We start from the raw sequence: 12,378 nt of genomic DNA, 5'->3' as shown, positions 1-12,378 counted from the left end.
AATTTTGAGTTCCAAATTCCTTCTCTCCCATCTCCTTCCCCACTCACTGAGAAGGTAAACAATATGATATTAATTATCCATGTTGGATCATGTAAAACATATTTCCATATTAGCCATATTGCAAAAAAAAAGGGCAAAAAAAAAGTTAAAAAATTTACTCCAATTTGAACTCAGAGTTCCTCAGTTCTCCCTCTGGAGGTGGATTGCATTTTTCATCCTAAATTGTTTGGAATTGTAATTAGACTATTGTGTTGATCCAAGTAGCCAAGACTTTGACAGTTGATCCCCATTGCAACACGGCTGTTGCTGTGCACAGTGCTCTCCTGGGTCTTCTCACTCTACTTTGATTCAGCTCACATAGGTCTCGCCACATTTTTCTGAAACCACCCCCCTCGTCATTTTTTACATCACATCCAACCCCATCCGTCACAATCACACGCCATGACTGATGAGCACCCCTGGATTTCCAGTTCCTTGCTCTGAGTGTTTTCTGTACATACAGTTAAGTTACACTGAGTAAGTTACATTGCAGTGCACAGCTGAGTGTGTGTGTGTGTGTGTGTGTGTGTGTGTGTGTAGTCTTCCCTCTCTGAACCAGTTCCGATGAGAGTGAGGTCCAGGCATTGCCCACCACCCCACCCATCTTTGCCCCCACTCTAAAAGCTCTTCTTTGCATGCCTGTTTTATATGACATCATTTCCTCCGCTCTGTTTCTCCCAGTGCATCCCTCTTTCTCACCCCTTCACTTTTTTTTGGAGATCATTCCAGCGTAGTCTACTCACACATATGTCCTTTGCCTATGTAAACTCCTTTTAACTGCCCTAATAATGATGGTGTTCTTAGGAGTTACATGTATCATCTTCCCATATAGGAATGTAAACAGTTTAACATTACTGAGTCTCATAAGAGACATAAAATTTCTCTTTCATGTTTACCTTTTTGTGCTTGAGTTTTGTGTTTGAAAGTCATATTTTCTATTCAGCTCTGGTCTTTTCATCAGGAATGCTTGAAAGTCCTCTACTTCATTAAATCTCCGTTTTTCCCCCTAAAGTATTATACTCAGTTTTGCTGGGTAGGTTATTCTAGCTCCCTTGCTTTCTGGGATATCTTTTCATGAAGAAGCTGCTAAATATTGTGTGATCCTGACTGTGACTCCACAATATTTGAATTGTTGCTTTCTGGCTGCTTGCAATATTTTCCCCTTGACCTAGGGGTCCTGGAATTTGCCTATGATATTCCTGGAAGTTTTCATTTTGGGATCTCTTTCAGGAAGTGATCAGTGGATTCTTTCCATTTCCATTTTACCCTCAGGATCTAAGATATTGGGGCAGTTTTCCTTATAATTTCTTGAAATGTGATATGTAGGCTCTTTTTTTTATCATGGCTTTCTGGTAGTCCAATAACTCTTAAATGATCCCTCCCCCACTCTATCTTCCAGGTCAGTTGTTTTTTCCGATACGATATTTTACATTTTCTTCTATTTTTTTTTATTCTTTTGATTTTGTTTTATTGTTTCCTGATGTCTTGGTGAGTCATTAGTTTCCACTTTGCCAATTCTAATTTTAAGAGGTTCTTTTCTGCAGTGAAATTTTGTGCTTCTTTCACCATTTAGCCAGTTTTGGTTTTTAAGGTGTTATTTTCTTCAGTACTTTTTATGCTTCTTTTACCTAACTGTTTATTCTTTTCTTCGTAATTTTCTTGCATCACTCTCATTTCTTTTCCCAGTTTTTCCTCCACTACTCTTATCTCTTTCTTTTGCTCTTCTAAGAATTCTTTTTAGCCTTATGTCTAACTGCATTTTTTTTTAGGCTTTGATTGTAGCTGTTTTCACATCATTGTCTTCTTGTGTCTTGGTCTCCCCTGCCACCATAGTAGCTTTTTATGGTCAGGTTCTTTTTTTGTTGTTGTTGTTTGTTCATTTTTCCAGCCTGTTTCTTGACTCGGCACTCTATATTAAAGTTGGGCTCTGCTCACCTGGGATGAGGAGGCACTGTGCCAAGCTTCAGGCTGATTCTATGCTACCATTTTCAGAACCAGTTCTAGGAGTCTGCAAATTTGGGTGCTTTCAGCGTGGTGTGATACTGGGAAAGGTGTGGTCACAGCTCTCTTGGCCTGTGCTCTGGTCTTTACCTAGGAAGGGCCCCTGCTCCCCTGTGACTGAACACAAGGCCTCCTTTCCACCCTGAACTGCATACGGGCAATAGAGTATTAGCTGCACCCAGTGCCAGCAAAGGGTCCCCTGTAATTGCTTTGCAACCTGTTGTCTGACTCCCCTACCATCTGTGGGCCGAGAGTTCCTGAAGCTGCTGCTGCTGCACTCTAGGCCAGTCCCCACTCTGTGTCAGAGTTCCCCTGCCAACTTTCTAATTTGTCTTAGGCTAGAAAAATGTTGGCTATGCTGCTCCAAAATTAGATTTGAGGTGTTATTTTAAAGTTGTTTAAAGTTGTTTGGAGGGGAATGTTGAGAGTTCAGCTGGGCTGTTGCCTCTAATCCACTGTCCCCCCAGTTTTTACCTGTTGTTTTTTTGTTTTGTTTTGTTTTGTTTTTCAGATAGCTTATAAAGTTTTGGAATTCGTTGTTCTCTAAATGTTTGGTAGAATTTACTTGTAAATAAATCTGGTCCTGGGGATTTTTTCTTAGGGAGCTCATTTATGGCTTGATTTCTTTTTCTAAGAGTTATTTAAGTATTGTATTTCCTCTTCTGTTAATCTGGGCAATTTATAATTTTGTAAATGTTTATCCATTTCATTTAGATTATCAGTTTTACTTGCATGTAATTGGGCAAAATACCTCCTAATAATTGCTTTGATTTCATCTTCCTTAGTGATGCATTCATCCTTTTCTTTTTTTTTGTATTGGTAATTTGGTTTTTGTCTTTTTTTTTTAATCAAATCAACTCCTGGTTTATATATTTCATTGATTATTTTTTATAAAACTTGATCCTAGTTTTATTAATTCAATGTGTTTCTTTTTACTATCAATTTTATTCATTTCTTTTTTGAGTTTTAATATTTCTATTTTGGTGTTTAGGGATTTTTAATTTGTTCTTTTTCTAGTTTTTTTTTTTAGTTGCATGCCTAGTTTATTGACCTTCTCTTTCTCTTTTTAATTTATATAAGCTTTTAGAGATACAAATTTTCCCTAAGAACTGCTTTGGTTGCATTCCACAAATTTTGGTACATCGTCTCATTGTTTTCATTATCTTTAATGAAACTGTTGATTTTTTTATACTCATTCTTTAGAATTAGATTAGTTTCCAATTAATTTTTAATCTGTGCTTCCAAAGCCCTTTTTTGAATGTAATTTTTTATTGCATGAAGATCCCAGAAGGGTGCATTTAACATTTCTGCATTTGATTGTGAGGTTTTTATGCCCTAATACAGTCAGTTTTTGTAAAAGTGCAGTCTACAGCTTAGAAAAAGGTATACTCCCTTCTGTTCCTATTTAGTTTTCTCCAGTTCTTCTCAACTTCTTTCTTACATACTTTATAGTTAGATTTAGCTAGTTCTGGGAGGGGAAAGTCGGGCTTCTCCACTAGTACAATTTTATAGTCTCTTTCTTCCTGTAACTCATTTAACTTTTCCTCACATGCTACATTTTGAATAGCAGATTGCTTTAATTAGCAGAAAAGAGTGATGAGTCTTTCTCTGATTGTCCCTGGAAGCAGAAGTAGGAGCAGGTGGAACCTGAGGAAACATGGCCACCACTGAGAGCAGTGTGGGCGGCCTCGGCTGGTGGGGGGTTCCCCCCACCTCTCCTTGGGGTTCTTCACACTGCAAATCAGCTTTGAGGGGGAGGCTTTTCAGCAGACCAGAATGATGTCAAGGTCCTTTCCAGCTCTGGTTCTTTCAGTCTTATTTGACTTTTTGTGACCCCACTTAGGGTTTTTTTGGCAAAGATGTGTTTTGCCATTTCCTTCTCCTGCTCATCTTACAGAAAACTGAGGCAAACAGGATGAAGTGACTTGCCCAGGGTCACACAGCTAGTAAGTGTTTGAGGCCAGATTTGAAATCATGAAAATGAGTCCTCCTGACTCCAGGCCAACTGGCTACCTTGAATATTGGATATTGGGTCTCAATTTTGGAAAAGAAATTCTTGAGTTGGTATCCCCTCATTTTGTTCAGGCACCCATTTGCAGCTTTCTTACCAAATTAAAATCTTTATGGCATTATTCTTTTACGAAAGCTTTCTCACATCTGTCAGGGCCCGGACTCGGGGTCCTCAGGCCTCCCTGTGGCATGGAGGTGACCCCAGGAGGATTACACAGAGCAGCTGGGCCAGGCCCAGGGACTCATCTGATGGCCAAGGACCAGCCTGGCTGAGTGCAGGAGGACTCAGTCTGTTGTGGAGAGGGGAGGGTGGATTCCAGAAGCAGAGGAGTTGTTTGATCCCTGACCCCTAAAACTGCCTACTGAGGGGCACAGGCATGGTGATCAGCACTGGTGGAGGGAGTCCACTGAAATCAGAGATCTCTGAAGTGTGAAAACCAGATGAGGGTGAAATGTGTCTAACAGTAGAAGGGAAAGGCTTGTTTAACTACCCTTTGTCAATCGAAAATTGTTCTCTCTTCTGCATTCCTAATATTTTTTAGTGTTCTTGGGAAAACTAGCATATGTTAAAAGATTTATAGAATCATAGATTTTGTACCAGATCATTAAACAGGGCACAGCTTCAGGGGCAGACAAGGCAGCAGGCTTGTTGGGGTGGGAGGGAGAGAAAGAGAAAGGATGGAAAGAGAGAAAGACAGGGAGAGGTGAGAGAAAGGAGAGAGAGAGAAAGGGAGGGGGAGAGGGAGAAAGGAAAGAGAAAAGGAAGGAGGGAGGAGAAGAGAGGGGAGGGGGAGAGAGAGAAAGAGAAAGGATAGACATAGAGAATGGGAGAGAGGTGAGGGGGGAGGGAGGGGAAAAGAGAGAAAGGAAAGAGAAAAAAGAAGGAAGGAGGGAGGAAAAGAGAGAGAAAGAAGGAGGGAGGGGAGTAGAGAAAGGAGGGAGAAAAAGAGGACAAGGGGGAAAGAGAGAAAGGAGAAAGGGGAGAGAAGGGTGCAAGGGAGAGGGGGAGGGTTGGGAAGGAGAGGAGAGAGAGAAAGAGTCAGGAAAAAGGAAGGTGGGAAGGAGAAGGAAGGGGGGCAGAGCTAAGCTCCAGGTGAGGCCCAGCTGTGGCTGGGATGGTGAGCATTTAGCATGAGCTGTTGGGAGCTCGGAGATGTCGGCTTCCCCTCCCCCATAGTCAGTGGCTGTTCCAAAAGGTGTTGCCAAGGGCAACTGTCAATGAGTCATTTTTTTGTCACGTGCACCGTTAGCACAGCTAATGGCTTGTGGCCGTGGCAGGCTCCTGCCCTTCTGCAGAACGACCAAAGCCCTTTCTGGATGCAGTATTTTGTAGATGAATATGGATTGTAAATCACAAAAGGTTCCCAAAAAAATAGGCTCTCAACCTCCTGAGAATTATGGCTTGTGCCTTCCCTTTCACTCTGCAGAGGCAGTGAGCTGTACGGCAGCATTGGACTTGAAAGCCCGGGTTCAAGTCTGGCTGAGAGACCAAGAGGGACCCACTCACCCTCTGTGAGCGTCTGTGTAATGGGAAGTGGCTGCCCCTTAGGACTGCTGAGGGGGGTCTGACAGACAGAGAGAGGAGAGGAGAGAGAGAGAGAGAGAGAGTGAGAGAGAGAGTGTGTGTGTGTGTGTGTGTGTGTGTGTGTGTGTGTGTGAATGTGTGTGAAAACTGCTTGGTAAAATCTCAAGCATCATTCAGCCTGCATTAAAAAAAAAAAAAAAAAGATTTAATTACATAAAATCAATTCCGTCTCCAAACTTTGCAGGGAAGGATATGAACATTTCTTTGACAAACTCAAAGAATATAACATCCCCGTGTTCATATTTTCTGCTGGTATTGGAGATGTCCTAGAAGAGGTGATCCGCCAGGCCGGGGTCTATCATAACAATGTCAAAGTTGTGTCCAACTTCATGGATTTTGATGAGAACGTAAGTAGACTCCATTTCTCGAGCTGTGTGATATTAGGGAAATGGAGTCTGGGAGAGCTAGGGCCAGATACGATTTTTAATAAAGGAAATGCATCTGCCTGCTCGCCACCTAAAGGGCAGAAATCACCTGGGCCACGCTGGCGGTTTTGCCAAATAAAGATTAGTCATCTCTTGGTGCAATGTCAGCTCTGGAAAACTGTACCAAAGCTTTTTACATAATTAAAAAAAAGAGAGAGAGACTCGCCTTTTGTCTCTAAACTATAGATAAAATATGTCAGGGGTGAGATAGGAGAGCTTCTTTCAGAGGAGCTTACTTTCTTGGACTCAAGGAACTTGCTGCAGTTTGGGGAGGAAGGGAAGGGGGAGTTTCCCTGCTCTGAGACCTGGGTTCTTCAGTACAGGTGGACAAACCAAGGTAGAGAGAGATGTATTAAGCACTTACCATGTGCCTAGGCTGGGGGCATGCAGGCTAAATCCACAGTCCTGCCCTCAAGGAGCTTGCGTTCTTCTTGGGCAAGACACACCGCCAATCCCAGGCTGATTTGGCGTTCCAAGGGGGTGGCCGGTCAGTGGGATTCTGTACCTCTGATTCCCCCACAACTCCACCTCCTGTGAATTTGGGGTGATCTCTCTAAGTGCTTCGAGAATGACAGTGATACGGATGAAGGAGGCCAGCAGTTCCTGCGGGGTGGCTGTTCCCACCGTGCCTTGGTAGAGGCCAGGGTTCCTGGGGCTGACTCTCTCCTCGGTTAGCTAGTCCAGTCTCTCGTATCACAGAGCCCTTCCGAGCAGAATGGGCCTGCCTGACCTCTCCCCACATCCACCCACAAAATACTGCATCCCTCAAAAGCTGGGCTGTCCTCCAGAGCAGCAGAAGGGGAGCCCAGGGAGAAGGCGTCCCTCTGACAGATAACGTCTGCCTTTCTTTAGGGAGTGATTAAAGGATTTAGGGGCGAGCTGATTCATGTGTTCAACAAGCACGATGGCGCCCTGAGAAACACACAGTACTTTAAGCAGCTGAAAGACAACAGCAACATCATCCTGCTAGGAGATTCCCTGGGAGACCTGAGGATGGCGGATGGCGTGGCCAACGTGGACCACATTCTGAAAATTGGTTATCTCAACGATCGCGTGAGTCCCCGGAGCCACGCCGCTCCTCTGAGAACTAAAGCCCGGGTGTGACACGCGGGGTACAGGGAGGGCTCTGGCGCTCATGCCACGGAAGGGGCCATCCTGGGTCTCTGGGCAAGCCTAGATCTGACCTGCCGCCATCACTGCCCAAGGTCCACACATCCAAGACGTTAAGGCTTCAGTCAAGCAGCACGCATTTTGTAAGCACCTACTAGGTGCCAGGTCCTGGGATGCAAAGCCCCACCCTAAAGGATCTTACATCCTGTCGGGAAGACAACACAACGCCTATTAGTGATCACAGAATAGAGATACAAGATCAGTACCAAGTCTGGGGGGTGGGGCAGTGCACCAGCAGCTGGGGGGCCCCAGGAAAGGCTTTGTGAAGAATGTGGCTCTTGACCTGAGCCTGGAAGGAAGCTGGCATTTCCGAGAGGCCCAGGTGAGGAGGGAGGGCATTCCGGGCATCGGGGTCAGCCAGGGTGAAGGTGTGGTGGTGGCAGATGAAGCATCCTGTGTGTAGGAGAGTGAAAAGGCACCAGCTTGGCTGGAACATGTGGGGCAAGGAGAAGGCTGGAAAGGTCGGCAGGGGCAGGGGCTCGGGCTCGTATCTTCCCCCTTCTCCACTCCCACAGCCCCTCCCGCCCCCAGGTTGGGTCCTCCACTCCTCCTAGCAGGCCATCCTCTGCTCAGCTAGGGAAAGTTATTTTCCTTAAGCTAGTGTAAGCCTGATTCCCTCTGACCTGGAGGACGGAATAGAAAATCCTCTTCATGACATCAGAAGCCCTTCAGGGCCCAGCTCCAGCCACCCTGGCTGCCCACATTGAGCAGGAGGCCCTTCTAGGGCCCTTGGGCACTGCCTTCCCCTGTGAGACTGGGCTGCCACGTGGCCCCATCTCTGTCTTGTCTGGGCATGGATGTTTGTGCATTGTCTCTCTCCATTAGACTGTGACCTCCCTGAGGGCAGCGGCTGTTTTTGCCTTTCTTTGTAAGGCGCCTAGCACTGTGCCTGGCACATAGTAGGGCTAACAGACTGACTGACTTGTGTCTCCAGGGCTTAGCACATAGTAAGTGCTTCATAAATGCTTGTTGACTGACAGCAGAGGAGTTTACATTGGATCCCCAGCCTTTCCTAGCTATTTTTTAAAGATGGCGGCAGAGTCGAGGCCTCTCATCCAATGAAGGCCGAGGTGGTTCCTGTGGAAATGAGAGGAGGGCAGAGCTGTGTTCTCCTTGGGGAAGGTTGCTCAGTGTCTCTAAACTCCAATTTTCCCCCGTTGCCACGATGCTGATGTTCAGTGACTGGACAGCTTTGGGGCCAGTCACCGCCCAAGCAGAGGGCTAGGAGGCCCAGCCCAGCCTGCCCAGCCACTCACTGTCTGGTATCTCTTTGCTTGGTCTCTAGGTGGATGAACTCTTGGAAAAATACATCGACTCTTATGATATCGTTCTGGTAAGAGAGGAATCCCTGGCGTTGGTCAGTTCCATCCTCCAGAAGATCCTATGAGCAAGCAACCGGCAGGAAGCCTTCCTCCCTGAGGACCACCAGGCAGAGGTACAGCTCTGGCCTCCCTGGGCGGCCTCGCTACTCACTGGCCTCCGGCCCCGGGAGGCTCGTCTTCCCATCGCTTGACTACCCTCTGATCATATTCCAAATAACATAGTGACTCCATCAAGTGGATGCTTTGAAATAAAAGTATTTTCACCTTTTACCACACTCTCAACCACACATTGCAAGAATTCACAAAAAGACCCAAGCCCCTTGAAAGCCAGATTGTGGAAACAGATGCCCCCTTCCCCTCCCTCTCCAGAAGTGGATTGCATTTCCTTTTATCCTGGATGTGTTAAGGAATGTTTTACTGTGTGCTGTGATTCCCAGGGCCTGAGTCGTCCATGCTGTTCCATCAGATGATGTGCAGGCTTTTAAGCGTTGCCTTTTTTGTACATCTGGCATATTCCCCCACCGATCGAGACAGCCTTGGCGAGGCATCCAAACTGCAGCCTGCGGCACAATTGACTCTGAGGTCGTGTAGCTGACCCTCGGGGTAGCCTGACTCTCTGCCTTTGGTCAGTCATTCTGGTGAGATGTGATTGCCCACAACAGAAAGGCTGGCCCGTGGTACCTCAGGGGAAAACCCTGGGGCTGGGCCTGTGTCTGTGTCTGGGTTTAGATGCGCACACCCAACAACCAGCAGTTTGAGGTGGCGGGAAAGGGGTTCAAATTCAACTCTTGATGGAAAAGAAAACGACCAGTGTCTCTGGAGTCAGTGGCTCTGGGGCTGGAAAGGACCCTTAGAGACCCTCCCATTTTACTGAGGTGGCATCTCAGGGCCTCAGGGAGTGCCACGTGGAGCCAGGCTGTGCCATCGGGGCCCCCACACCCAAAGGGAGCGCGCTTCCCTCTCTGCTGGAGTGGCGGCCAGCTTGTTAGACTGAACCATTTCAGAATTCGGACCAAGATTCTCTAAGCAAGGTGCGGTCACCCGTTCCTGAAAAATAACCATCATGGGGAGGGTCAGGAGGAGTCCAGAAGTTTCTAAGTCCTTTGAAATTCAACAGTAGCTTTTCCCAGAGAAACAACGCTCTAAGTGGTGGTTAGGTTCCCAAATCAACGCCCATGATCATGTTTAGCTGTAACGTGCCTGACATACCGTCCATTGGCCATGGAAAGAGGTAGAGGAGGTACTGTCAGAACACCTCCGAACAGGGCAGAAAATCAATTTAAAATATGCCTATCTTGAGTGTTAGCGCATCGGACGGGATCTCACGATGACAAACGTATATGAAGTGTGCATGTTGAACGTGGTAACCCTAGGCTCTGTCTTCCCTGCGTGGATAAGTGTGGCTAGCCCTGGAGAGGGACAGAGCGCTCCCCTCCCGGCAGCCCCAGAGGGGCAAGCCGCCATTTTGGAGGGGAGTGGAGGGTGTCAAGCAGAAGCTTGTTGAGGCAGTGACTGAAGGGAGTCCTAGACAGGGTCAGGTTGGAGTGGCCTTCAAGGCTCCACACTCCCCTCTCTCGCCTTTCTCCTTCATCCAGCTGCCAGAATCCTTTTGCTCATGGCACTGCTCTGCTCAGAAAAGTCAGTGGCTCCCTAGGACCGGCAGAGGATGGGGGGAATTCCTTTGGTCTTCATAGGATCATCTGCCTTTATCTGACAGAGGAGGAAACTGAGGCCCTGGGAGGCGAAGGGACGTCCTTGTCCCAGGTCCCCACTAGGATCCCCGCTCTCGAGCTGATATTATCATTCAGACGTTTCAGTCGTGTCCCACTCTTCGTGACCCCCTCTGGGCTTTTCTTGGCAAGGATACTGGAGTGATTTGCCATTTCCTTCTCTAGCTCATTTTACAGATGAGGCAGCTGAGGCAAACAGGGTTAAGTGACTTGCCCAGGGTCACACAGTCAGTGTCTGAGGCTGGATTTGAACTCAGGAAGTTGAGTCTTCCTAACTGCAGCCCCAGCACTCTGTGCACTGTGGCGCCACCTAGTGGCCCCCCTCTAATCTACCTCCTTGTTTTTGAGATGAGACAGATGTTTCCCAGGGAAGGGCTTACTTGCTCAGGGTCCCTCAGGTAGTAAGCATCAGAGGTGGCCTTTGAACTCACATCCTGGACTCCAGAGCCACCATTCTTCCCACTGTACCACACTGCCTCCTAAGGTCCTCCAAGATCTCATGCAAACCTTAGGTCAGCACTGATTAAGTACCTACTGTGTGCTCACCCTGCCCTCAGAAGCTACCACTCTTGACTGTCCATTTCTGGAATCTGCTCCCTCCCCCTCCCTGCCCAGTGGCCCCAGGGTCAAGGTCAGAGCCCCACAGACCAGGGGCTCCCCAGTCCTCCCTGGTGGGAGAGCATTTCTAGCACGTCACTCCCCTGCAGCCTTTTTCTCAAGGTGAGCTCTCTGTGAGGAGCTGGGGCTTCAGAGCTTTCATTCCCAGGTCCGCCCTGAACACCCAGATCACTCTGCATCTCAGCCGCTTCATCTGTAAAATGGGCTTGGTGATAATAATTATAGGCCCTACCTCACAGGTAAACCCTGAGGGCCAAAGAAAATGGACCTTAGGTGGAGGGTGGGGGAAGGGGTCAGTGTAAACAGCACAAGAGGGGAAGCCTGGTCTACACGAGCGAGCGCCTCGTACAGGGGTGGATAGGGCTGAGGAGAGCACAGTGTTAGTGTCCAGAAGGCCTGGATTCGAATCCCACCTCCGACATTTACTACTTCTGCTGCATCTGTAAAACAGGTTTGAGTCCCAAGGTCCCTTCCAACCATCAGTCTTCAACCCTGCCCCAAGTTTACTCAGAGACAGCCCCTCGTGCACTGGAATTTGCAAAGCACTTTAAGCATCTTATCTCATTGGACCCTCATAGTTCCAGGAGGCACCAGGAAGGACGTGATGGTTTGTTCAGCCACGTCAGACTCTTTAAGACCCTGTTTGGGCTTTTCTTGGCAGAGTTACTGGAGCAGTTTGCCATCTCCTTCTCTAGGTTATTTTACAGATGAGGAAACTGAGGTCAACGGAGTTAAGTAACTTGCTCAGGGTCACACAGCTAGTGTCTGAGGTCAGATCTGAACTCAGGTCTTCCTGACTCCGGGGCCTGTGCTCTGTCCACTGTGCCGCCTCGCTGCCCCACTAAGAAGGTATTTGGTGGTTTTTTATTCCCATTTTTACCGATTCTCAGAAAAGGTGAAGGGACTTTCCCAGGGGCACAGATGCTGGGGGCAGAATTTGAACCCAGTCCCTCCTGCCTCCAAATGAAGGCTGTTTAACCCATACCACCCTGTGCTGTTGCACACTGGCGTTCTAACTGCAGATCATGTTTGTGTATTTGTTCAAAGTGGAAGCCTAATTGAAAAGAATAAAGATGGCATGTGTTTCGCTGTGTCTCATTCATTGACTGGCATTCGCTTCTCCTCCCCTCCCACCTTTTCTTCTGAATTTGGGTGATTTTGCCCTAAAATGAGGACAGTGGGTTGAGGAGTCAGAGCTGAAAGAAACCAAGTGGACCAATTCCCCATTTTATAGAGGAGAAGGTTGAGGCCTAGCCCAAGATCACCTGATAAGTAGCAGAAGTAAGATTTGAACCCAGGTCTTCCATGCTGCTGTCCTGGAGCGGGTCCTTCGGCAGGGTTCCAGGTTTCCCATTTTCATTTTACTCAAGAGAGAAGGCTTTTCTTCCAAGGGCCGGACAGGCCCGAGCCTTGGCCTCGAGCCCCATGAGCCGCTCTCACCATTCCCAGGTGAAGCGGGCCAGGCCACGGAGAAGGAA

The 12,378-nt window shown here is 47.5% G+C and overlaps 1 protein-coding gene across 4 annotated transcripts in view; it reads left to right on the top strand.

Annotated features, from left to right (window-relative positions):
* Positions 1-10,440, top strand: part of NT5C3A (5'-nucleotidase, cytosolic IIIA) — an 80,790-nt gene extending 70,350 nt beyond the window's left edge. For 3 of the 4 annotated variants that reach the window (XM_027863837.1, XM_027863840.1, XM_027863839.1), the window contains 3 exons: positions 5,820-5,982; positions 6,913-7,113; positions 8,516-10,440. In XM_027863837.1, the coding sequence (XP_027719638.1) occupies positions 5,820-5,982; positions 6,913-7,113; positions 8,516-8,617 (466 nt within the window). In that variant the 3' untranslated portion in view covers positions 8,618-10,440. The remainder of the gene's footprint in view (positions 1-5,819; positions 5,983-6,912; positions 7,114-8,515) is intronic. The other variant, XM_027863838.1, reaches the window with a different exon arrangement.
* The last annotated feature ends 1,938 nt before the right edge of the window (positions 10,441-12,378 follow it).

This window comes from Vombatus ursinus, unplaced genomic scaffold, assembly GCF_900497805.2.
Source record: "Vombatus ursinus unplaced genomic scaffold, bare-nosed wombat genome assembly UNPS02014773.1, whole genome shotgun sequence".
In the NCBI taxonomy this organism is placed as follows: domain Eukaryota; kingdom Metazoa; phylum Chordata; class Mammalia; order Diprotodontia; family Vombatidae; genus Vombatus; species Vombatus ursinus.
The sequence above is the reverse complement of the archived record's forward strand: the minus strand, read 5'-3'. Positions and strand labels throughout refer to the sequence as shown.